We start from the raw sequence: 25,370 nt of genomic DNA, 5'->3' as shown, positions 1-25,370 counted from the left end.
TCATTCACACACTTTGAACTTTCCTTAAATTCAGTAATCCACTAACTACTTTCATTCTCAATTCATCATACTAGCTAAACTATAAGAACACAGTTTCTACCAATAACAACTCGAACAAGTACAACCACGAGCCTGAGGAAGAACAAGTATCGGGTTTTTGAAACGTTTGCTAATACTTAACCTAATCTAATAAATTGAATATGGAACGAAAGCTTGAAAGTTTAGTAACACCACTGTAGCACTAATTGATTCCAGTCGGAGGATTTGCAAATACAATGCAAGAAGACCAGGTCAGCTTGAAACAGGACATGAACCTAGTCAAAATTCTTATTGTGTACTTGGGAAATGGACCGACAATGCATGCTGAAACTGAAAGTACAACAGCTCTGTTGCAGTGTCCAGTGTGATCCGCTCTGTTTCATTATTGTACAAGGAGTAGAGTTAATGTTGCTCCGATCGATCCAAAAATCACTTAAAACTGGAAATTACCCACGAAAAACCACCATCTTACTAATATCAAATTAAGATTTATGGACTTTTTGTAGCACTTAATTCATTTCCACGGTGCCACCATGATCACCACCATAATTTCATATCATGGTAGTAAAATGGATAATGAACAACGAACTGACTGGACTACATGTTAGTGGTCAGAGAAATTGAAGCAGCGAGTAATGACATTGGAGGTCTGACAAGTAAATTCAATCAGTCATCAGGGAGACAACAGCGTGCATATAGTTCATCACTCAAAAGACTTTCATATACACACAAAGGGGAAACAACATCCACATGAGACAGGACAAGAACTTATTTTGGTGTGATCCAACACAATTCAATAACCAAATGACCAAACCCCATAATTTTAATTGATATATATGTATATGTCAAGCAAAAAAAGTGGGTTGGAAGATCAATGCGCGCTAACGAGGAAAGGGTTTTGGCAAACTCCGCACTCGATGGTCTCTGATCCTGAGATTGGAACTTGGACCTGAAATTTAAATGGCATTACTCTCATAATCGCATATATAGATGTTTATCAGGAGACTCTACAAACAAGCCAACGTCAAATTTACAACTTGCATGAACTAAACTGTTCACAAGATTAAGCGACAATCTCCATGATCCAATTTTAATACAGTCACATCAACCTAGCTGCTTAATAGTAGGGCTCGCACGAGTAACAGTTTTATCCTCGCCTTTATGAATAAAGAAACTTAACAGGTGAGTCCTAAAATTATGTCAGATAAAGAGAGCTCATAGATGCATGGTAAGACATCAAAACTCATCTAACTATTCTATTTCGTCAATATATTTGCAAGATGATCATACACACCGACACAAGTGATTATACTATGAGGACCCCCCTGTTTTACTTATTCTATAGAGTCCCAATATCATACAAAGAAAGACTAAGGATCTAACCTGTAAGTGCACTGTGCATGTTGGACAAGCTACTTCTTTCATCCGCCTTCCGGATCCTTCCCTCGAACCTGTTATGATCATTCCTATCATTGTCAGTATCCATAAAATACCAGAAACGATTACCAAAAGCATGAAGTATGTGGTGAATTACCAGATGAAGACTTGCGGTTTCTCTCCATTTCCTCCTGTATCAAACATATCCGCCATCAGAAAACAACTACACAATTTGTGCCAGATACTAACTAAACTTGTAAATCTTTAAACTTATAAAGAACCCAGGAAGATTAGCCCACCTGTAACTTCCTAGCGAGGTCCTCATGGCTCTGCGCGTTCGCGTTCCTGCTAGCGGATTCCTTGGCATTACTCAACCTTTGTGACACTTCTGCCTGCACATTCAGAAACAGATTCACATGAGCAGTCAGACTTTTTGAACTGAAAGGCATAAAAGACAAGATACCAATACAGATTCACTTTTAAACCAGAACAAATAACCAAGGTTCTCCATGATAAAGCTAGATCAACACATTCTCACGAATTCATGGAACGTTATTCCACAACTTAAATAAAAATGAGTAGATGGATAAGCATACCATGCACCGGTCACAAACACGGACTTGGGGAGCATTCTCCTCAGCAGTGAGAGCAATCCTGCCTTGAGTACACTTGTCACAGAAGACGTCACCACAGTTCCTGCAGTGGTGCTGAAATATAAAATAAAAATCCATAAGGTTTGTGAGTTCCAATATGGCCAAGAACTTAATTAAGATTGTAAATGGCGGGAAAATAATACCCTTCGTATAAATGCACCAAAATCTGACCCACATGATGTGCACTTAGATACAGCTTCATCAGGGACCTGACAGCAAAAATAACATAGAGTTAGAACAATATAACCACAACAAAGCAAGTACAATAAGAATAAGGATGCAACTACTACCCTAGCCTTTTACTTTTACTAAAGAGAGTTATGTTTTTTTCCAACAAAACAAAAAAAAAAATCATACCCAATGATCTTTCTCCTCGTTTACAGGCTTTATAATGTTCATCCAATCACCCAATCCTTTTTTCTTCTCAGCAGATTGTTCAACCAGTTTTGCAGAGGCAGGAGGCCTGCTACTTCCGCCAATCTCCTTGGCCTAAAACCCACCAACAGACAAACATCAGATTAGTAAAAGGAAATCATGATAGAATTGGCACATAGAGTTAAGAAATATAAAACTAGTCGGTTTATGAACCTGAAACATTGCAGCGGTCACTGTGTCCAGAAGGGTGTTGGTGGTGTAACTATTTGATTGCAGTCTGATACGTTTAGCATCAATGTCTACCGGAGTCTTCGACCAGAAAGCCAAAATAGAAGAATCTAGTTTCTGAAAGAAAATATTTAAAATAGATATAAGACTTCCAGCCACGAAAATGGGACAACTTAAGTCTTAAAAAGAAGGTAGATCGTATTCTTACTTCACATCTTGTGATGTTCTCAAGAGGATATATCCTCAAAGTTCGGCTAGTACTTGGATCAAGCATACGGAGACCATCTAAACCAATCTGCTAGCACAAATCAGGTAGCGGATTAACTAAAAACAGTTTGGGTTACAAAAAACCCCATAAGCTTAAACTAAAAGCAGAGTAAACAAGTTTTTGTTCCTCCTTGCATGAACTTCAAAAAATCCCATTACCATTGAAAATTATATTTATGATCCATTCAACTTGTAGTAATACGAGTACGGAGTCTACATAATTCTCACATCCGTCTAAATGATCACAATCATTGAGTTTTAGTAAGATTAAGGGAACTTGGATTGGGGAGATTACCTGGCAAAGAACATCTGTTGTGGTTTGTCCGTAAGTCTCAGCCAACAATTTGACACGAAACTTCTGAACACCACCAGTGGAATCTTCCTGTACATCAGCCTTGGGGACAGCTCTCACGATCTTAGCAGAATTCGAGCTAACAGAGGACTCTCTCCCTGATGAGAAGCTAATGGATCGTCCATAATCATCGAACAATGTCGAATTGGACGATTTCGGTGCAGTTCCACGAGAACCGTATGGCTCAACTTTGCCTCCTTCATAAGCATATACGCCATCGCCATATGAAGAATCATCAAAAGAGGGATAACCTCCGCTATCAGATCGTTTCCCATATAAATCAGATCCTAAATCTGATCTGCTCCGCTCGTAACCGCCATAACCAGATTGATCAAACTTCACAGGCTTGTCGTACGGTTTCTCGTACGAAGGAGGTACGGATGATCCTCCACCAGTGTAAGGAGGTGCAGAGTACAAGGATGATGAGTAAGGCGCAGGATTAGGATTCGGAGAAGGCGCAGGCGCAGATGAAGGAGGAGGCGCATGAGAATAGCCAGTGGTCTGATGCTGATCATACGGTGAGTAATACGTCGGTTGCGTGGTGGTGGATTGCTGATACGGTGCGGTAGAATCAAATGATCCGTAAGATGATAGAGGTGGTGGATGATTCGTGGGCGGAGGCGGTTGGTTGAAATTAGAATATGAATTAGGGTTTACGGACGGAGGAGAAGGAGGAGGCGGTTGTGATGGTGGAGTGAAGGAAGGAGCTGAAGGAGGGACATGATCAGAAGAGTTTTGCCCATACGGAGTGTAATTCTGTGAATAGTTAGAGTAATCGTTCGAACCGTAACCGCCTGTGAACGGTGGCGCTGATGCGTACGTGTTCCGAGAAAGATCGGTGGGGGCAGCGGCTATTGGCGCCGGCGGAGAGGGATTGGGATTGGGGTTAGGAATAGGATTTGGGGTAGGGTTTTGAAATTGAGAGTACTGGTTGTGATAGTACGGATTGTAATCTCCCTGTTGCATCGTTGAATCGGTGATTTGAGTTTACGTCGGCGATGGTTCGATCGGAAGAGGAGGAAACGATGACGACGAAGAAGAAGATGAAAGACAGATCGAGTCAAGGGAATATTTGGTACGGGAAGCATTGTATGTGTCGCGAACTTTTGTAATATTTATTTGAATACACGTGGCGTTACGATGAGCCGTTGATTAGAAGTAAGATATGGTTTAACGCGTGATTGCTGTGTTTTTTTTTTTCTATGCAAGTGTCGAGATACCAAGTCGGATTAAGCGAGTTATGTTGGGCTTTGGGATAGATTATTGGGCTTTTAAGTTTGTTAAGCCCAATAATAATGTTAAGAGTAAGAAAGACGCAAAAGGATATAGAAAAAAGGGGGGCTTTCAGATGACGTAGCAATCTCGGACCGAGCTTCACGGAGAAGATAATGACGGAAATAGCCCTTTAAAAAAATTAGGGTTTTCACATTGATTCTTCACAAAAACGTAAGCATAGGCCGAGTCGGCGGATCTGAGTGTTTCACGCGTCTTTAAATAGGACCTTACCCCTGACCCTTTATTTTCTCAACCGCAATTGGTTTTATCACCTTCTCTTTCTCTCGTCGAAGGCAAAAAAAAAAAATTAGGGTTCCCTTCTCCGTCTACCCCCGCTTCGATTTCGATTTGATTACGTGCCCCAAAGAAGGTTCCGTACGCGTGGATCTGGAACCCTACCTTAGGTTCGATTAGTTCTGTCCGAATTCGATTACTTCCTGTCTGTTTTCTTGTCCGTTATTAGATTCGATCTGAGAGAGAGAGAAAGAAGAAAGAAAAGAAAAATTAAAGATGTCGCGTTATTTCACAACCCCACCGCCTGTGTATGCGAGGAACTGGGCGAACAGTCAGAACTTGGTCGAATCGACTAAGGTTCGTCGAGCACTCAAGTTCTTGTGATTGATTCGCACCGTCTTCAGTTCTCCATATGAACATAGCTTTTCTATGTTCGGCCGGATTTATAATTTTCCTGATGATGATAATATCCTCTTTGTAGTTCAATGGTTAGGTTGCATATAAGTTACTGATTTGTTATATAACTGTAGTCATAGATCTATGAATTTACTCTATAGCCAATTCATGATTTAGCTTATTGAATTCCCTATTATTATTATGTAACGATATCGTGTAAACATGTATGTTGTTTGGTTTTGGTCTTGGTCTTTGAATCGTATAGTCAACTATAAAGACGTGTTGTAGATATGTGTTTTGACTTGTTAACGTTTTGTTTGTTTTATGATTGAATGAATAATGTTACCCACGTATATGGGTTTCTGGTTGTTACCTGATAAATCCTTCCTCTAGTCTAAATCCTTTATTCTGATGGATTATAAAGATCGAAAGAGAAATAGTCTCTCAAAAGGTGCATCGGAAAGAGAAGAAGGAGAAAACGAAAGATAAGAAAGAAAAGAAAGTAAAGGATGAGAAGAAGTCCCTTAAACTATATTTCCCTGCGAAGCAAGTCTCGGACGAGTCTGAACAGCTTGCGAAGAAGTCCCTTAAACTATATATCCCAGCCAAGCAAGTCTCGGATGAGTCTGAACAGCTTGAGAAGAGTTGTTTGACGGAAGAACATGAGCAGCTTCATCAGATTGGTTATTTGTCTGATGGTAGTCAGAACAGTAGGAAGAGAAGCAGGGAAACTTCTCCTGCTGTTGTTGAGAGTCAAATTAAAGGTTTGTGTTTTTTCTTGATTGTTCAGTTTTCTGATTCTTGCATTTTGTTACATGTGCTGAAGTTTTATACATTTGATGATTTGCAGCTGCGCCTGTATCTGGTAACCCACTCCGGATACGTTTTGTTTTAAAGAAACCAAAAGAAACTGAGTTTGTACCTCAAGAGGATCGTGTTTGCTCCACTTCAGGGACTGAGAGACTCATCGAGGTACCAAGTTCTGTCTTTCTTCCAAAGACCTGCGACCATGATGTGAATCTGCTCTCAAGCTCACTTGAGAGTGACAAGATTACAATTCCTTCTGAATCAAAGAAGAGAAAGAAACATAAGAAGAGCAAAGAATCTCGGTACAGTTCATTATTTGATGGATGGGTTCCTCCTTGTCTGTCCTTGGAGGAGGATAATAGCAACAGCGATGACTGGCTTTTTGGAACAAGTCGGCAAGGTTCTTCCAAAGCTTCTATCAAGAGTGATGAAGACATGATCATCAACTTGCAGACTTCAGGAGAAGATTGTTCTTCTTTTCCTAGAGCTCGGTTTTTGTCTGAAGTCGGAATTTTTGCATTACCATATACAGTCCCGTTTTAATTCCCAAATTGTTTTGTTGTTTTTTCAGCTGTTATGACTAGAGCTTAGCCTTAGCCCTTAGCTTGTACATAACTAATTGTAACAATCACAGTGATCTATATAATACTTCAAGATCTCTGTAATTTTGAAACTAATAATAGATTATACTTTCGACTTATATAATCTGCTACATAAATTTCTACAGCTGGAAGCTATTGGGTAAATTACAGCCGTCTCAATTAACTGTGCAGCCTGAGCAACCATTACAATAGGATGGCTTGAAAGCAGTTAGGTCTTCTTGAATGTACTGGAAAATAAGTTGACAGTAAGAGTTGCCAAATTGCTTCATTATATAGTTGATCATCCATCTGTGGAAAGATCCCAATCATAAATCTAAATCAGATCAAGTGCATCTACAAATGGGGGACAGAAGAAGAGAACAGCTTGAAAACAAAAGGCAATAGTAATTAGATTCATATGTTTATACAAAATGATCCCCATCAAGAACAAAAGAGAGATTAGTCTACATAGCAAGAGTAGAACACACCAACTCTCTTACTCAGTGAACTCAAATGATTCACCAGCAAAGAGTAAAAGACACAACAACACAGCTCATTTTAGCAACTATACAAAAAGCTACCCGAAATGTCTCCCTTCATGTCGAAGCTATCATATTAAATTGGGGACGAATCAAATAGTTGAAAATCATCTTCTTCTTCTTCTTCTTTTTAGTTGTTTACCTAGTCTTAGTGATTGTTTTCATCACAAGAACACGCATCGGTTCTTGTTCTTTTTCTTCTTTTTCTGCTTTGGTGGCTGAAGCACCACTTTTATGGCTGCATCAAACACTGCCTTCACATTCTGCAGAAACCCCAAAACGAAAAAAGAAAAACAATGTCAGCCTCTTAACAAGAATCTATGCAAACAGTAGAAACAAAAAAAAAAGCAATTTGTTACGTATACCTGCTGTGTCTTAGAACTACATTCAATGTAGACAGCAGATCCAATCAGTTTCTTCAGTTCCTCTCCCTGAATCATTCATAACAGCCTTAGATAATAATCCATCAACAACCAATCATGGTGAGAGTGTGAGACTATCAGTTTAAGAAATGAAGTACCTGATTTGTAGTAATTGGCACTGCACCTGGATGATCTATGAAGAATTGCTTGTCATCTCGAAGGTCTGCAAATACCAGACAGAATTTAAAAATCCCTCATGACAATACTAATTTTGTATGAAAAACTTTGTTGGAGTCGAAAGATATGCATGAACAAAACTTAGTCAAAACAAATGATTATTAGTTCAAGTCAGGAAAGAGTTAAAAAAATTACCGAGTTTAGTTCCAACGAGGATAATGGGAACACCGGGAGCATAATGCCTGAGCTCAGGAATCCACTGAAAGAGGGAAAAAAAAAAAAATCAGATTTAATTTCACTCATGACAAGTTATATATACTGTATTGGATAATAAGCAAAAAAAAAAAAAAAAGAGGGAAAGACCTTCTTGGCAATATTCTCATAGCTAGCCTTGCTAATGAGAGAGAAAGCAAGAATGAAAACATCGGCACCACGGTAACTCAGAGGTCGTAACCTGTTGTAGTCTTCTTGACCTGTTTTGGGAGAACACCACAAACACACAAACAAAGTCAAGAACCACCCGAAACAAAAGAAAGAAAAATTCCCAATGATGAAACAAAGTATTCAAAAATAATGAATTACCGGCTGTATCCCACAATCCAAGATTGACAGTGTTGCCATCAACAACCACATTAGCACTGAAGTTGTCGAAAACAGTTGGAACGTAATCCTGCAAAGTGCAAACCAATCACAAAGGATCAATACTAGATTTTCAAAATGTTCAAACAAACATATTAAGAGGCTAAATAAATTCTCAGAATCAGCAAAAGTTCTCTACGAGAAATTGATCAACTTGTAGTATACAGCTCGTAACAGGAAGACATGATTTTTGAATTCTTGTATGAGAAGACCTAAATTGCAGCAATCTAAACACCAAATTTGAAATTTAATTTTGCAGATGACCTTGCAAACAAAACATGGACAAATTGATTTGAACTTGTGAATCCACCATAATTCCAAAAAGGTTCTTCGAGTGGATTCACTATAATCTATCTAGTATCGGGGCGACGAGCTCAAAACAAAGATAGAAGAAAATAGAAACAAAAGAGAGAGATCGAGAGAGAGATTTACATACAATAGGGAAAGTGTTGCTAGTATAAGAAATGAGCATGCAGGTTTTTCCGACGGCACCATCTCCGACGGTTACACACTTTATGAACCTTGACGCGCTCATCTCCGCCGCAAGATCGATCCCCTTTCTTTGTTGCTTCTTCAATTCCTCGACATTTCTCGCTCGCAAGCTTGTGATAAAAAATCCCCCAAATTCAAAAATCGATGAGAAGAGAGAGAGAGAAGAAGAAGAAGAATGTTTTTGGCGGTTGATTGATTGATGACTTTGAGAAGATGAGTTGAGCCTATAGGAGGAGGGGGCGGGGGACTCTACAAATATATCAACAACAACTCTTTGAGGAGAGGAGAAGAAGAGACAGCTAAGAGTACACCAAACCAACAACAACAACAACACCTCCCTTATCAATATCATCATATACACTCACTCCTCTTATTATTTTAATTTTTTTCTTTTTCATTTTTATTCTTTTTCTTTTCAAATTTGAATATCTCTCCTTTCTTTTATGTCACTGATTTTTGAATTTTGAAATGAAGATCTGTGCGTTTTATTAAAAAAAAAACAAAAAACAAAAGAAAAATACAAATGTCATGAATGTTTTTTTTTTGTATTATCTCTTTGTTTTCTTAACCATTTTTACAATATTTAAGTCACCTTATATAACACAGACATCATCTTATAATTTTGTTGATGTTTCATGTCCTAATCAACCACATGGAAGTTTTGAGACTAGTATTTATGGTGTCTTCCGAGTTTTAGCATCATAAACTTTATGGTTTTTTTTTGCATTAGACGACTTAAACCAGTAGTTTTACAAAACCATCTTTTTTTATTTTTTTTTAGTTATTGAAGTTTTATTATTTAACCTCAGACCAATCATATTGGTAAATTTATTGCTAATCCATCTTATCCTCTTAAGTCTTGACACTGACACCTACCAAAACAACATAGAGGAGTTCTATAAAAGTTTGCCAATTCACCATTACAACAACTAAAGTTGTTATCTATCTTTACTTGAACCATTTATCGATAAAAATTTTTATCACCGTACAAGTAGTAGTTGGTGATATATTTTTAAACGTCTCACAATGACCAAATTTTGTTTAGTTTAGCGAATTAGGTTATATATATTAAGACTCCCATTCCCAACTTCTACAACTGCCATATCCTAAATCTCTTTTTTTTAAAACAAAAATTACTGATATAAGTCTCTCGTGTGTCATTAATATATATGAAGGGAGGTCAATTCAAATGATCTAAAAACTAAGATATACGTTTTAAAGTATAGCAAGAAGAAACAAAGATGATGAGATACGAGAACGAGGGAGACTTTTATAGCATAGCAAAATACGGAGAGAGGCATGAATGTAATCTATAATCATTGGATTTGGCAACTCTTACTCACTCTTTCAAGAACGTGCCTGCACGATTCCTAAATATTTTCTCTTTTCGATCCCCTTCGGCTTATGAAACATAGGTGAGGAGAGGTCCAATGGGACGTGCCCAACTCTAACTAAAATTAACCAATAACGATCGTCCACGTAATTGATTGTCCCATCACCTTAATCATAATCACACCAGATGGTAGGCTTGTTTTAATTATTGTCTAATTTGATGATTCTTAATTTAGTCGCTAATTGAGCATCATGTGCTATCTTTAACTTTTTCAGTCCAAGCATATTTATATTTTGCTGGTAAAAAAACGAAACATATATTGAGTTTGCCTTATGAGTTCAGTTCTGAAATTTAGGAGTACAAATATTATATATCAAATGAGTGTTGTAATTTGTTCAAATTTTCTTTCTTTTTCTAATACAGCAACAAAAACAAACATGTGCAAGAAAGAAAAAAAACAAAAATGATTCATAAGATCATAGACATTATGATGATTTATAACCAAATCATGATATCAAAGAAGTTAAGCTTTAGTAGCTTACCAAACTATTCACCAACGAGTGACCATCTCTCTTCTTTTTTTTTAACTAACTCCACTTCTTCTTTTTTATTCAAAATTTTAGATTTTTGATGAATTAAAATCGTTAAACTACTCACCAGAATTCTCTGAGAAAGAAAAAAATAAACTTAACAAAAATCGCTATTTCTGATAATCCAGTAAGCTGCAAAATAAATCAGAAACGCCCAAAAAAAAAATCAGAAATCAGAAATGTCAAAAGAAATAAAACAGTAATTTCTGTGAAACCCATTTGAATAAAAAGGCTTACACGAGACCCATTATGTTTTTATAGGCCTATTATGCTTAAAAATCGAGTCATACCAAAATGCAACTATAAATTTTACGTACATAGGAAGGAAGCCAAACAAAAAAGGTATTGTTTCGTGAACTCTAAACAAAACACGAACCTTTGAGGTCTAAGAAGTTCTCCACTGAAGCTCAATCTGAATCCGACCATTCTTGGAATCAATCAAATGATACTTATCGTTAATTCTCCGATTACTCACCACATCACCAAGATTTATGACCACGTAACCAAGCGTTTCCTGAAATCAATCAAAATGTTCTTAATTCTTACTCAAAGTTGTGATTTTAATGCAATCTTTAATAGGGATTTAAAAAAAATTGTGATCGATCTGGTTTTGTTTCTTCCTTGGGATGAATCAAACCCATTCTTGAAGAAGAACTTATGACTTCAACGTGAAGCTTATCGTTTATGGGAGGCTCATCTAATGGGAACTGAAAATCTTCATCCCATCTTGGTTCTCTGTTTTTCTTCACACGCTGCAAAATCAAACCCAAATGTGTTTCAACAACACTCAGACTTAATGTCTTCTCATCACAAGTTTTGATTTTGAGTTTTAAGAGAAGTTTTAATACCTTTGTTTTACGCTCTTCTCCTCTGAATAGCAAACGAACAGAAGGATTTGTGTGATATTTGCCTTCTAGATCCTCAGCTTCGTGAACTATCACCACAAGCAAGCCACCACCAGAAGGTGTGCCCTCTGGTGCTTTCTCTACTGCATTTGGATCATCAATGTCGTCTGGAATCTCATCATCATTAAAGGGTTTATATTCGACCTCCACAACTAGCTGTCCACGTGATTTCTCGCTAGGTGGCTCGTTTGGCTCCACTGATTTTAAGAGCTCAAGTGTCATGAGTTTTGGCTCCTCTGGAGTAAGGTCTTTTAGTGGTATCACATTCATTCCTATCTTATCATGTTTTCCAACCTGACATATATCAATTACGTTAGGCAAATGATCTCCACAGATATTTACTGAAAGAAACCAATATATATTTACCAAGAGAGGTTTTTACCTGTTCCCAGTCATAAACAATGAGCTGTAGTTCTTGGCTCTCTGGCTCTTTGACAACTAAATCAAATTCTTCGTTCCATTCAGGATTCAGATTGCTGTGTTTAACAACTGTCTTTTTACCAGGAACCTTGTCTCCAGAGAGTGTTAATTTCACATAAGGGTCTGATCCGCCCAATAGATCTTTCTTCTTAAGCTTTATTGCCTTTATGACCTTCACACTAAGCAATCCCACAGGTTTCTTCATAGCTCTGCAGATCGTGCAAATTGACATTTAACAAATATTGTAAGAGCAATAGAAGTGAGACATTGACCCCAAAAAAAAAAAGAAAAAAACTTACTTAGAAGGATCCATTATTTGTACATTCAAAGTCTTTGGCCATAGGTACATGTTTCCAACCTGATCTCTAATGAGTTCCTACAATAGGAAGTGATTCCAAGAAACAGAGTTTTAGGTCTGAACAAGAATGTTTGTTTAGATGGGAAGGTAAAGCAAAAACAGCTTTGAAAAAGTCATACCTGGACAAATCGGTATAAGCCAGGAATCGCCATTACATCTGCACCTAGTAACTTAAGTCCAAAATCGACTTGTGGCTACATAAGAAATCACATGTTAGACTCTCTTGTTTTGCAAGGTATTATACAAAAAAAGTTTTGCTCCTTTAATTTTTGGGTTATACCTTATCCATAAGAGAGACAAATATGTTGGCAAAACAGGGGAAAGATGGAACTAATGGCTTCAGAGTGATCCTTGGAGTAGCATAAACTAGCAAATCAACTACCTGAACAGTGGCTTTTAACCCAAATGCTTTGGCTACAACAATGATATTAGGGTTCCCTGCCCATTTCACTGACAACTCCATGATGATTTCTTTGTCATCAGTTGCATAAACTTTCATTCCTGCAAAGGATAGTGAGAATCAAAAACAAACATATGGGAAGAAGAATCTTGAGAACAAGAATGTGTTATCTATGAGTAACACAGGGTGAAACCTTGGAAAGTTGGTGGTAATGAACCCAACGTGAGCATTTCAAATTCAACTGAATCGATTTTGTAGTTTGGAATTTGCTCAGCCATAATGGGTTTTGCTATTGACTTTGCCATCTTACAAATGGCCTGAAAAAGAAAAAGAAAAAAAAAACATTAATTACAAGAAACAGTGTTTCACAAGTTACTGAATACTGAAGATCAAAGAATTTTTTTTAAAAAAAAAAAAAAAAAAAAAACACACACACACACACATGAAAGCTAAGAAGAAGCTAAGGAAAAGACGACTTTACCTTGTCCAAATAAGGCCACATATGGCCAACGAGCTTGTTAAGCCAGTCAATCTTCAAAAAAAAAAAAAAAAAACCTCTGTTAGAAATTATACCATAATATATATATATATATATATATATATATATATATATCAGCATTAATTTATTAAGAAAATTGTGAAGTTGTAGAGAAACATACACGATCAAAATCAGGATTTTTCACCCACAAAGGTATTTCAGGGAACATTTTTGCTATAGTCTCTGAATCTAACTCCACCAGTGGCTTGATCTCAGGGTCCTGACCACATTACAAGTATAGATAATTTTAGCTTCAAATGTTTAGAAAAAAACTATTAAACTATTAAGATATCAATCTTCCCTTATAGTTTTAAGAACCCAATCGATCAAATCACACACACACACACAAAAGGATTGAAAAGAAACAAACAAAACAAGATATTGTCAGTATATTCATGCATGCAGATTTTTTGAGATATATTGTATTATTGTGTACATGGATCATAGGCCATTACGTGAATTATCGAACGAAAAAAAAATCTAACACGATTTGTCGCATTCAAAGAAAGGATCAAACAAAATGTTCAATACGGAAATGTAATAAACAGACAAAAATGGATGATTGAAAAAAAAAAGATGCGAGAATTAAGAAGATTCGAAGAGATGCCTGAACATCAGTAGACTGGACATAGATGAACAAGTAGTAACCAATGACAATTCCGATCGTTGTTCCAAATCCGAAACCAATCGCACCCAATATTGTGCTGATTATTCCCATTTTTTCATCAAATCAAATCAAAATCTCACTCTTGGGATCTCTCTCCTTCTTTGACCCACGAAAAAGCAAGAATTATAATTCCACAAAGATAAATCGCTATTAACAGGATCGAGGAGATTAAATATCAATTAATATTTTTGATCTTGCCATAGATTTACGTTAGAGAAAGAGAAATTCTCAAACACACAGAGTTTGACATAACATTACTATTATCACTTGATAGAAATTGATATTAGAGAGTTGGGAAAAAAAAAACGGTTTTGAATAGGAAAATTTCAAGAGCGTTATGTACGGAGTCTATGTGAAACGTCCATTTGTTTGGCTGGGATATGTAATAGTTTCAATAGTATCGACAAATAAGGGCTTTTCTTATTACAAGGGATCAATATTATTTGTCCATTACATTAAAAACATTCGTTTCAACTTCCCCCATTGCTTTACTCATTAATCTTCTCTTCTGATGGTTTATGTAACTTTTTTTTCTTTCTTGTTTGCCCACGTAGCTATCCAAATTTTTTTAGTTGTATAAATTCATGATATGTTTAAATAAACGGGTTTATTTGTCCAAAAGAATTAGAAAACAAAAAAAAAAGTAGATAAAAATAATCATGATATATATTGGCCAATAAAATGTTTACTTTTCTTCCCAACAGAAAATGAATTATATATTCCACCATGATGTTGCATATTATAAAGAGAACATTTTCTTTCAACCAATTAAAGGTTTAAAACGTAATTTGGATTAAACTAATTGGATGAATCATGAGTGTATAAGCCTTAAGATATAGTATACATATGCCCCGAAAGTAAACAGCTCATATATCGATGGGGAGGCCTTCCCATTACACGGTATCCATCTATAACTGGGTATCACAAGAATGTTATTTTGGTACCGATATATGTAGTCTCGACCAACAGTTAGATCTGATGATATATGGAGTTCAAACAGAAATCTCTAATTATAAATAAAGCGCACTAATTAGATGTATCATTTCATATACATAGCTACATGCGTATTAAAGTTCGATAATCCATGTGTAATGCTTAGAAAGCCATATAGTTTAAATTTCTTAATATGGAAGCAAACAAAATTAAAGGATCATAAAAAGCAGGTCTAAAAACAAAAGCATACAAAGTTATGTACGTTCTTTAAAGAAAATAAAATGAACGTGGACTTAGATATGGTCGGTGCGAAAAGTAATAATAATCATGCTTGAGCACGTCATCCGCCAAAGGCGACACCAAAAGTAGCAATGCACTGACTCTCGTGCTAACTCCACAATCCACATAAACCCTAGCTAGCAACTACATATCTATGATGTGGGAGAATTTTGAATTTACGGTGACGAATGGAATACAAGTTATTATCGAATAAGATAACAAGAAGAGGAAAAATAATATGAAAATCAAAGAGTACATATTAGAATAATATCAAATGTAAAGGTTGTCAAAGCAAACTTTTCATATATATGATATTTGCACTTTAGCAAAAAAAAAAAGAATAATATCAGGGTAAAAAAACAAATTGTAAAAAAAAACATGCATATATATATAGTACATCACGGTAAAAAAACAAATCGTAAGAAAATACCACACTACATACAGTAATTATCGAAGTTAAAAAAAAAACCATGCATGGTACAGGGTTAATAAACTGTAGATGATTCTGATTAAATTCGATCATAATTATAAATTATGTATATTACCTCGTAATGTTGGACTTATGTGCAATTTAATTGCGTTAAACTTTGATTTTATTTGGTTGAAAAATGAAAGTCCACTAATAAAACCAAAGTTCTACCGAACATGCTTGCTGTGATATACTATTAAATAAATGTAGATAGAAGACGAAAGGATGAAAAGAAAAGAGTGACCGTACCTAACCATGATTATGCCAAAACAGGTTTAAGAAAAAGCTGCGATCATCATACAAGTTATATATACAATAACCCTATTTAGATTACAAGAAAATGGCATAGAACTATATATTGATGGCTTTAAAACGTTTATATATATTAAGTTATTAACCAAACATAGTCAAATCACTGTGAAAAGAAATCGATCTACAGCGAGGAATCGTCATTCACGATATTGATATTATATACTGATTGGTCGATTGTGATATTTAGTAAATTCTTTGTACGTGAGCAGTGTTAGCTATCATTTATGAGTTACGCTTTCAATCTCTCTTATACTATAAAATATCCCCCTAGCTATTAAAGATTTAGTAGTGCTAATTGGCTCAATCGTTCAAATGGCAACATTAAGAAAATGACAAGGACCAAGGTTTTTTATTCGCAGTGCATAGTTTTTTTTTTTTTTTTTGGGATCTGTCGTTCAAATGGTTTTGCGGAAAAGAAAAGAAAATTGTATACCTATCATTTGCATTCAATTTAATATAATTGATCTTTACGCAATAGACAATATCGTAGTGATATCCTCGAAGGCTCGATGCTTTCTATTATAATGTCCACCATATAAAATACTCCTTATTCGATATCTTCTCTCCTTCGTAATAATATTCTCCCTTATTTTTATGGCAGGCACATGCAACCATGCAGGAGAGCCGACCAATCCTATTCTTGGAAATCCTCACGACAACGGTGAATGGCTGGTATGACGACACGTGTCAAGATCAACGACGATGGACTTGTCTAGGAACCCACACATTCCCTCCACGTGAGGTCATCAAGGAAGAAAGCCACCGATGATACCGACGTGTATGGTCAAGATCTGCCTAAAGCAAGATCCCTTATCACACGGCTCAGATTCTCTCAGCGGCTATTGTAATACTTATTTTACGATCCAACGGTTCATACTCAATCGGCGGTGACCGTCCTATAGTGTTTCCCGGGACTTGTGCTGTATTGCGCAATTGGTATATGTACACTTGACTTGAAGCTATAATAACATGGATAAGTTATTAATTAGTAAGTTAATAACCACGACATTTTATAGTCTAAAAATCAATAAAAACTTTTAAAATGGCATTTAAAAATTCGCATTATTATTGGTGGTTTCGATTATAAAAGGAACCAGCCGTGCTCAGTGCCTGGCAACATCTGTCCTCTCGAGGTTAGGGTTCTTTTAGAGAGTTTTATAATTTATCGAACGATCCTTCGGATCTTCTAAATGGAAGTTTGATTATTAACATCTTTTATAAACTTTTTTTTTTCTTTTCTCTTGTCATAAATCTTGAATATCTATCAAATTATAGGGCTTTCGATCGTATTATTTGGTAGATCGTCGCCATTTAAACGTTACATATAAAATACCTTTCTCTTGTTTTTCTTTGATTCATCGTTTTAAATCTTTCATTAATTAAATACTCTTTTTAAAAACTTTAAGAAATTAAAAGTTTAATCAATGGAAACAATAGCAGTGCAACGTTCACCGGGTAAACAGGTTTCTGGTTTGAGACCATTCAAGAACCCTAGAAGGAGTTCTCGTGGTTCTCTTTCAAGATCCGGAGGAAGTTTGGCTCTTCCGACTATCCCCACGTCGTCTTGGGGATCTTCTCCGGCATATCCCCCGCCACCTAGTTACTACTCTCAGCCTCCTCTTCTCCCTCTGCCTCGTGTCAACAGCTCAACTCTTCCTCTGCAACGCGTCAACAGCTCTCGACCACGTGTCAACAACAACAACTCTACTCTCAATTGCGTTGTTCAGACCAAACCAACTCCTGTAAAGAAGAAAGTTGAGTTCGTCGAGTCTGTACCGACACTGACTCGTACTGGTTCTGTTCCGGTCCGGTCTAACCATCTGCGTGATTTTCCTAAAGGATTTGATGGTTACCCCGGTCCAGCGATCATGTTATTATCCCCGCCGCCGAGTAGTTTACCCATGCCTAGGTTTTCGATCAAACCGAAGCTCCGTTGCAACGTCGAAGCTGCTGGGAAAAACGAGGTAGCCACCGATAACATCCGGCGAGTTTTACAGCTCCGGTGAAAAGGTGGTGTCGCCGTGTGGGTGTGTGCTACGTAAAGTTTGATGATGTTACAAATAAAACAAGCTTATGGGCTTTTTAATACTTTATTTGGGCTTGGGTCTGTCTTGTTTTTTTTTAAATTGATAGAACTCTTCTCTACTTTGTGTGATTTGTTAAGCCATGACTTTTATAAAGGCTCTCTTGGCACAAAATAGCCTGGCGGTTATAGATTTTTCATTTTTATGTTCTTTATTTGAAGACTAATAAAAAGATATGTTTCTGATGATGATGACATCGAATATTGAGTTTGTAACATCAATGTAAGAAACAAAACTGGTCTTCTCTGTGCTGGAGATGATAACAATGTTAACCTTCTGTGAATCTATGTCCACAATTGGGACAAGTGTAGTATGTTGTTTGTCCTTCATCCGCTGATCTTGTCTGTAAATCAAGAAACTCTGGTGAAACATATCCTTTGGAAAGAAACAAGAGAAGACAAGAGGAAGAACTTGAAAGCTTAGACTTACCTGTCTGGTTGTGTATACAAGCTCCGGGTGCTGGCATTTCTCGCACGCCTTTTTAATCTGCAAAAAGAATTAATGAAAATCAGAAGTCATGGATTAAGAAAAAGGCATGATAATAAGTTTATCAATCTGTATTCTTAAACTACCTTAGGTAGCTCAGCTTCTTCCTGCGTTTTCTCACCAAACAGAGATATTCCAAGTTCTCTTCTGATATCCTAGCAAAAATCCAAAGAGTAACGAACATGACTTGTATATATTGGCTTGTGGATATATTGGTTCTTCCAAGAATAACAAAACCAGTCTCCATTGAAACTAATTACACAGAACAGGCACAGGTCTATGTGTGTGTTCACTGTCTATTAAGTAATAACAATGGACCCTAGGAAATCAAGAGCGAGATTACAAGATGCAGCAAAACTACTAGTCAGACAAGAATCCACAATGGTGAATAAAGGAAAAGCACATATCTCAGCAGCAACTGTGTAAGCTATTTTCTTGTCAATGATTTCTATTAAAAAAAAAAAAAGAATGACGTTTAAAAGCACAATAAGATTAACCAACCAAACTAAGAATCAAAACTGTTGGATAATTCAGATATAAATTTTTTAACACGAATCTAATCATTGATACCATTAGCATTTCGGGTTGTGTGGCAGAGTGGACATTCTGCAGACTTGGTTGATTTCAAGATAAGCATCGTCCCACACAAACCACAGAACAAGAAACTACTTTCCGGCGACTTCTCCATTTAAGACACAACCTTCTAAAACGCAAAAGAAGCAACGGCTGAGATTAGAATAAAACAGACCAAACACACAAAAGTTTAGATAGTTAAGAACTACCCACATTACATAGAATCAAAGTAGAATTATAAAAAACATAGAAACAAAATAAAAAAATCAAAACCTGGACTTGCGGCGAGACGTTACTGAACTTTATGAGAAGAGAGAACGAGTAGTAAAAGTGAGCAGTTAAGGTTCCAACTGTAGTTAGTGAGTTGTGCTTACAGTTTCCGCGGCGGTGGCGACTACGATTGAAGGGCGGGCGGAGACAAGAACTCGAGAAGACCGAAGAAACCTATGATTTATTGCACAAACCTAATGGGCTTTTACTTAAAACCCAATATATGGGCTTATTTGAAATTTGAAAAGTATTTATTTTAAATATTAATTTCGTACTGAAATAAATTCCAAAATTGAGGAAAACAAAAAAAAAAAAAAAAAAAATACCCAAAATTGATTTATCAATTGAAAAGTTGAAAATTGAAACGCTCCATTTTTCCGCCACTTATTAGAGACAATGGAGGAGGAGAAGCAGAAAAGTATCAGTCCTCCGCCGTGTCCTTCAACCGTAACAGTGCGACGAAACCCTCCGAGGAGAGCTAGAGCAACTCCGTATACCACTGCGAGTAAGCAAAACCAACCTCTCTCCTCTCACGACGTTCCTACTTTCCCAATCGACGAGATTCTCTCCATTCAAATCCCTCAATCCGAAACCAAACCCACAGTTCCAGAGAGTTTGAAGATTTTCCTGAGAATCAAACCTTTGAAATCCTTAACCACCAAGGTTATTACCACCAACACAGCGAAGAGCAGGCCTAGAAATGTCTGGCCGCAGAATCCTTCGAAGAAGCACATCGCGAAGGAGAACAGGAACCCGGAGATCGCGAAGAAGGTTAAGAAGAAGGAGGAAGAGGCGGCGGCGGCTTGTATTGCTTTGAACGATTCGTATTCAGTCACATTAACTCCGCCTCAAGCGTTGCAAGAGCTGAAACGAAGCAAGACTGAGGTTTACGAAGGGTTTTCTCATGTCTTCCCGGCTGATTGTTCTCAGGTTCGATCACTTTTTGCGATTTTTTTGGTTTAATTTTTGAGATTGGGTTCTGAGATGACCGATTAATTGATGGTTTGTTTGTAGAACGATGTGTATGATAAAATGGTTCAACCATTGTTGGAGGATTTCATGAAAGGGAAAAGTGGAATGTTGGCTGCGTTGGGACCTAGTGGCTCTGGGAAGACTCATACAGTCTTTGGAACTTTGAAGAATCCTGGAATTGTGCCAATTACTCTCCGTCAGATTTTCAAGAAGAGTGATGAGAGTTCTGATGCTTCTGTGAGGTATTATTGTTTGTTCATCTTAATGGGATTATCATGGATATTTCTGTCAATAGCAGAAAATACCAAACTGTATAGCTTTTATATTTTTTTTGCTCCATAACATCTCTTTTGCTTTTCTTTAGGTCATTTAACTTGTCCATATTTGAAATATGCTCCGAACGAAGGAAAGGGGAGAAAGCTTATGATTTACTAGGTAGTGAAAGCTCTGAATTGTCTGTGCAACAATCAACCATCAGGGGTTTGAAAGAGGTTTGTGAGTGTTTCTTATGGAGTTTTCTTGGGTTGACAATAACATTCAGTTGCATTTCATAATGATAGATGAATATTGTAACTCTCAGTTTTCTCAATTATTTGTGTTAAGTAGGTCCCAATCCATAGTTTGGAGGAAGCAGAGTCTTTAATTGGACAAGCAATGCTGAAACGTGCAACAGCTACCACAAACTCGAACAGCCAATCAAGGTACTTGGCAACAAAAGTTTTGCTCTACCTTGATTTTAACACCCTGACACCCTTTATTTAGTCGATAAATGAACTGAATTAGAAGCCTTTCACATGGAAACTAGAGCCATTTTTATTTAGTCGATAAATGAATTAGAAGCCTTTCAGATGTCTTCATGTTCTATACTAATTTTGGAATTACTCGCAGTCGCTCACAATGCATCATTAACATACGAGCATCATGCAATCGCTTTTCCAACGAGACAAAAATGCAGTCCAGTGATGCTATGCTGACAATAGTGGATCTGGCTGGTGCAGAAAGAGAGAAAAGAACAGGAAATCAGGTTTTAATCTGTTGTGTTTGCACTTTGTATATGAACTCTTCACATATTTGATATGCAAAGCCACTAATATATGTCATGTCTGAAAGCATCTGTCTTAAAAATACAGATTCTGTGTAACCGTTAGGAGAAATTATTCCTAGTTTAATTACAGATTATAGGTGACTGTAAGATTTTGTCCAGTACTTGTTCTTAGCATCAAAATAGTGATTTAACAGTGAATATGTCTTCATTTGTAAACTAAAACTTGGTCCCTCTATTCCCCTTCAAATTGTTTTGCAGGGAGAAAGGTTGGTTGAGAGTAATTTCATCAATAACACATCCATGGTTTTTGGTCAATGTTTACGGGTAAGGCCATTGATTTTGGTCTCCCTTGGGCTGTTCTTCTTTTTTTATGCCTCCAATTTTACTAACCATGAACACTCGGTGTCTGTTGGCAGTCACTCTTGGAGTACCAGAAGAACCGAAAGAGGGGATTGCAGAAACATCATCAAAATTCTTTGGTAGCGTCTACCTTCAAAAACCCCTTCACATTATCTCATGAATTTTTAAATGATTTATAGTTATCTAATCTTCCTCCATTCTATACGGTAATATGATTTTGGCTTTTATGTAGTTGACAAGGTACTTGCGCGATTACCTAGAGGGGAAAAAAAGGATGGCTTTGGTATGCGTAACACTTTTTAGGATTTTGTTGAGTTCTTCAACAAGATTTAATTTTCAAATATTTGAAAACTCTTCTCATCTTCTATCTATGTTACAGATTTTAACTGTCAAAGCAGGGGAAGAGGATTATCTTGATACCTCCTATCTTTTGAGACAAGCATCACCGTATATGAAAATAAAGTAATGTTTGTTATTATGAACTCAAAGAGGAAGTATACTTTTCTCGCAAGTGCTAATGCCTTTGAATTTGTTGTTTTGTTTAGATTTGATAACACCGAGGAACCTTGCAACAAGAGGCAGCTCAAGACATTTCCACGAGCTGAAAAAAACAAGAAGATTAAACTTAGTGCTCCCAAGAACTCCCAAGTAAGTTTGGCTTCCTCTATACACTGTTATTGTATTTTTCAGCAAAACTGAAAAGTTATTGACATATGCCATTTACTAAAAATTGTTGTGTTTTCCATCTCTAGATAGAAGACATTTTTCATGAAGGGAGAAACCAAATTGCTCAGGAAGGTAAGATTTTTCTCTGACAAATTTTCTACACTTTGACTGTATGGAATTTTTATTGGTCGTTTTCGTTCTGCGATCTCTTATCTTCACTGAGAGAGGTGATGAGAGATTACAGAAAAGACTTGTTTACAAACAAGAAAGCTAATATCTAATACGTCTCCTCACCAGTGCATTTGCAGGGAAAGAAAGCTGATCCAACAGACAGATCCTCTCCGAGTCTGGAACATGCTGCCCAAGATAAAAATGAGCGAGAGCACATCATCATGCGGAATTTTTCTAAAGTCTTATGGAATGTTCTGAAGCAGTACAACGCGAAACTAAAAGTAAATATCCTGAATTTGCCTTTCATTTGGCTTTGTTTTCATTGAACAATTTGTGACTAAGATAACTTCCTTGAAGCTATGATGTACCACAGTTGAAAGATATCTTTTTTTTTTGCTTTAAATCATCTTAGGTTGCAGAAGGTGAAATTTGCACTCTCAAAGATAGCCTTCGAAGAGAAGAGCTAAAGTCTCTTGGATTGGAGACAGAGTTGATCAGTCTCAAGTCCTCTTGCCTGGTAGAGTCATGTATACCTGAGGTAGAAGCTGTTGTATATGCAAACGAAGAAGTCAGCGCAGATGAATCCAGCGAGTCTCCTGTGCCAAGCAAAAATGTAGTGCCTGGCTGCTATATTGTTGTGTATATATATCTGTTTACTAATTATGTCTTGGAGTATCTGCTCGTTCTAAGGCTGCATGTCATAATTTCTTTGATATTTATAACCTTTCCATTTGTGTTTTAAGGTGAACGATGATGTACGTGTTCGATGTCACTTGTCTTCTCAGAATGATGCGGAGCCAAGAGTAAGGATTGTTCAAGTTGACATATTCATTGTGTAACTTAGAATTCATGAAATCATGTGCTTTGCTGTGTGTTTGCACTTAGCAGTCTGTCAATTCTGAAGAAAATGCGGGGATTCCTTCTGCGACTACTCATGATGAAACTGTAGTTACTGAGTCTCCAAGAGATCAGGTATAATGGAATATTTTCGTTCATTGGGTCAATCCGTTAGATACGACAACTCCAGAATGTAAAGAACTCAAAACTGATTTCCATTTGTGTTTTAAGGTGAAAGATGCTGTACTTGTTCCATGTCACTTGTCTTCTCAGAATGATGCAGAGCCAAGAGTAAGGATAGTTTAAGTAGACATATTTTTTGTGTATCTCAGAAACTTTGCTCATGAAATCATGTTCTTTGTTGTGTGTTTGCACTTATCGGCAGTCTATCAGTTCTGAAGAAAATGTGGGGATTCCTTCTGCGACTACTAATGTTGAAACTGAAGTTACTGAGTTTCCAAGAGATCAGGTATAATGAAGTAATTTCATTCATTGGATCAGTCCGTTAGATTCGACAACTCTAGAATGTAAAGAACTCAAAACTGATTTTCCTCTAGGTCATCCAGAATCAAGATGATCCAACACCTTCACCAGAACAAGTTGAAGTTAGTCAAGATTGCATCAACAGCCGGATGTCTAACGTTCAAACAAAATCCGCAATATCCCACAGATGTCCCGATTCAGAGAAGCAAGAAAGGTTAAGAGTTATCTTGATCTTCTTCTCTATTGAAGTTGTAGGAACCGGTCTCTTTCTCTGTCTAAATTATCTTTGGTTCTTTCCAGAAACAGGAGACTGTTGCCAGCGCCATCCAGATCTCTAACTGAGGAAATGAATGACTTGGACATAAAAGATAAGCCGATTGAGAAACCACAGGTTTGGCCATTCTCAATCTCATGCTCCTCCACAAACCTTGATAACTTCATCTCATGGCACAAAATCAAAGTTCACAATGCTTTAAAACTGTTATAACTAAACTTCATTCTCATTTCTAGGTTAAAAACGGCAAGACTCGTGTTCAAAAGAAAGCAGAATCAACCAAAGTTCAGGAAATTGAGGTTCCTAATCCTGCCCGTGAATCAGAACCTACATCAACTACGAAACAGAGGAATGGACAGAAACCAAGAAGGTTCTTTTTTTCTGCCAATCTTTATTTCTTCTTTCTCTGTCTCTTTTTTCAGGTTTTCCTAAATAGAAAACCATTGTTCCTGTAACAGGAGACTCCAACCTGCTGCGTCTGTGCTATTAACAAGAGAAATAAACACGTTAGAGATCGAGGATGATATCGCCGAGCCAAAGGTATGACCGAGCTAGACACAAAGAAGCAAACTTAAACTATGTTGGCAGAAGGTTTAGATCAAAGTCATGTGATTAAGTTGTCCATTTCTACACTTGCAGGGGAACAGAGGTGGAAAGAAGACGACAGTATCACAACCGAGAAGCCAAGGGAGTGTCACTCTCCTCCGCCTCCTCACTGACAATCTTCATCTCTAACATCTATCAAACAAACTTGCATCAACATCTTATTGTACCTTCTATTGTGAGTCTTAAGTAAAGGTTTAAAATATTATCCTGGTTGTATATATAGCAAAGAAAAACTGAAATATTTTGAGTCTGTTATTTGGTCCAAGCTTTTTTTGAGCCGCAAGATGAAAAAATGAATGATGGTCTCCTAAGCTCCGTTATCAGATTCATTAGTACTTGTCAAAAATATTTCGTAAGTACACATACAATTTCATTGTTATACTTGCCATTTGTCAAAGACCACTGAGATGTATATCTCCACAACTCACACTGGCATGGTCGTTTTGTTGCTTGCTACCTATGCATATCTCTGCAAAAATTATGTTTAACCATCAAGACCACCTTTTTATCCCTTGTGATTAGCCGTATAAACGGGATCTTGAGTTA

General features: G+C 36.9%; 7 protein-coding genes across 12 annotated transcripts; 3 read left to right on the top strand and 4 right to left on the bottom strand.

Moving 5' to 3' along the window:
• Window positions 1-659: 659 nt before the first annotated feature.
• Window positions 660-4,495, bottom strand: LOC104756365 (protein FREE1). The gene is made up of 10 exons (XM_087508693.1): window positions 3,235-4,495; window positions 2,881-2,967; window positions 2,658-2,789; window positions 2,427-2,558; window positions 2,213-2,278; window positions 2,013-2,123; window positions 1,716-1,808; window positions 1,574-1,607; window positions 1,423-1,490; window positions 660-988 (listed from the first exon to the last, which is right to left on the bottom strand). The coding sequence occupies exons 1-10, from the start codon at window positions 4,255-4,257 to the stop codon at window positions 911-913; spliced, it is 1,824 nt and encodes a 607-aa protein (XP_087364819.1). The 5' UTR covers window positions 4,258-4,495; the 3' UTR covers window positions 660-910.
• Window positions 4,496-4,743: 248 nt separating this feature from the next.
• LOC104776127 (uncharacterized) lies at window positions 4,744-6,703 on the top strand. Its single transcript, XM_087508695.1, has 3 exons — window positions 4,744-5,157; window positions 5,621-5,960; window positions 6,047-6,703. Exons 1-3 carry the CDS (start codon window positions 5,077-5,079, stop codon window positions 6,544-6,546), a joined length of 921 nt encoding a protein of 306 aa, XP_087364821.1. The 5' UTR covers window positions 4,744-5,076; the 3' UTR covers window positions 6,547-6,703.
• A 266-nt stretch (window positions 6,704-6,969) lies between these two features.
• LOC104776126 (rac-like GTP-binding protein ARAC4) lies at window positions 6,970-9,439 on the bottom strand. The gene is made up of 7 exons (XM_010500139.3): window positions 8,738-9,439; window positions 8,245-8,332; window positions 8,026-8,135; window positions 7,858-7,921; window positions 7,644-7,708; window positions 7,489-7,554; window positions 6,970-7,386 (listed from the first exon to the last, which is right to left on the bottom strand). Exons 1-7 carry the CDS (start codon window positions 9,146-9,148, stop codon window positions 7,288-7,290), a joined length of 903 nt encoding a protein of 300 aa, XP_010498441.2. The 5' UTR covers window positions 9,149-9,439; the 3' UTR covers window positions 6,970-7,287.
• A 984-nt stretch (window positions 9,440-10,423) lies between these two features.
• Window positions 10,424-14,283, bottom strand: LOC104776125 (synaptotagmin-2-like). 2 transcript variants are annotated; one of them, XR_015595366.1, is made up of 11 exons: window positions 13,945-14,283; window positions 13,459-13,557; window positions 13,281-13,331; window positions 12,993-13,116; window positions 12,680-12,900; window positions 12,519-12,593; window positions 12,341-12,417; window positions 12,004-12,250; window positions 11,565-11,915; window positions 11,093-11,468; window positions 10,424-10,848 (listed from the first exon to the last, which is right to left on the bottom strand). XR_015595366.1 is itself a non-coding variant. In XM_087508692.1 (11 exons), the coding sequence occupies exons 1-11, from the start codon at window positions 14,053-14,055 to the stop codon at window positions 11,102-11,104; spliced, it is 1,617 nt and encodes a 538-aa protein (XP_087364818.1). In that variant the 5' UTR covers window positions 14,056-14,200; the 3' UTR covers window positions 10,941-11,101. The 2 variants fall into 2 exon arrangements, 1 of the variants encoding a protein (XP_087364818.1); XM_087508692.1 differs by lacking the exon at window positions 10,424-10,848 and having other exon boundaries at window positions 10,941-11,232; window positions 11,339-11,468; window positions 13,945-14,200.
• Window positions 14,284-17,107: 2,824 nt separating this feature from the next.
• On the bottom strand, window positions 17,108-19,606 carry LOC104776124 (uncharacterized). 2 transcript variants are annotated; one of them, XM_087508690.1, is made up of 6 exons: window positions 19,414-19,606; window positions 19,138-19,270; window positions 18,977-19,015; window positions 18,654-18,724; window positions 18,511-18,567; window positions 17,108-18,424 (listed from the first exon to the last, which is right to left on the bottom strand). In XM_087508690.1, exons 2-6 carry the CDS (start codon window positions 19,253-19,255, stop codon window positions 18,350-18,352), a joined length of 360 nt encoding a protein of 119 aa, XP_087364816.1. In that variant the 5' UTR covers window positions 19,256-19,270; window positions 19,414-19,606; the 3' UTR covers window positions 17,108-18,349. The 2 variants fall into 2 exon arrangements, with proteins under 2 accessions (XP_087364816.1, XP_087364817.1); XM_087508691.1 differs by having other exon boundaries at window positions 19,138-19,267; window positions 19,414-19,559.
• Window positions 17,422-18,269, top strand: LOC104776123 (uncharacterized). The gene has a single exon (XM_010500135.3). The coding sequence runs from the start codon at window positions 17,422-17,424 to the stop codon at window positions 18,001-18,003; it is 582 nt and encodes a 193-aa protein (XP_010498437.1). The 3' UTR covers window positions 18,004-18,269.
• An 85-nt stretch (window positions 19,607-19,691) lies between the features above and the next one.
• Window positions 19,692-25,135, top strand: LOC104776122 (kinesin-like protein KIN-6). 4 transcript variants are annotated; one of them, XM_087508686.1, is made up of 22 exons: window positions 19,692-20,340; window positions 20,425-20,624; window positions 20,747-20,873; window positions 20,989-21,083; window positions 21,271-21,406; window positions 21,686-21,751; window positions 21,844-21,906; window positions 22,020-22,070; window positions 22,167-22,249; window positions 22,333-22,435; window positions 22,540-22,585; window positions 22,751-22,905; window positions 23,037-23,237; window positions 23,368-23,427; window positions 23,513-23,596; window positions 23,693-23,752; window positions 23,847-23,930; window positions 24,019-24,158; window positions 24,245-24,335; window positions 24,455-24,588; window positions 24,677-24,758; window positions 24,858-25,135. In XM_087508686.1, the coding sequence occupies exons 1-22, from the start codon at window positions 19,807-19,809 to the stop codon at window positions 24,951-24,953; spliced, it is 2,691 nt and encodes an 896-aa protein (XP_087364812.1). In that variant the 5' UTR covers window positions 19,692-19,806; the 3' UTR covers window positions 24,954-25,135. The 4 variants fall into 4 exon arrangements, with proteins under 4 accessions (XP_087364812.1, XP_087364814.1, XP_087364813.1 ...); XM_087508688.1 differs by having other exon boundaries at window positions 19,694-20,340; window positions 24,251-24,335; XM_087508687.1 differs by having other exon boundaries at window positions 19,694-20,340; window positions 23,510-23,596; window positions 24,251-24,335.
• The last annotated feature ends 235 nt before the right edge of the window (window positions 25,136-25,370 follow it).

Source organism: Camelina sativa, chromosome 3 (assembly GCF_030686135.1).
Source record: "Camelina sativa cultivar CO46 ecotype springtype chromosome 3, ASM3068613v1".
NCBI lineage: Eukaryota > Viridiplantae > Streptophyta > Magnoliopsida > Brassicales > Brassicaceae > Camelina > Camelina sativa.
The sequence above is the reverse complement of the archived record's forward strand: the minus strand, read 5'-3'. Positions and strand labels throughout refer to the sequence as shown.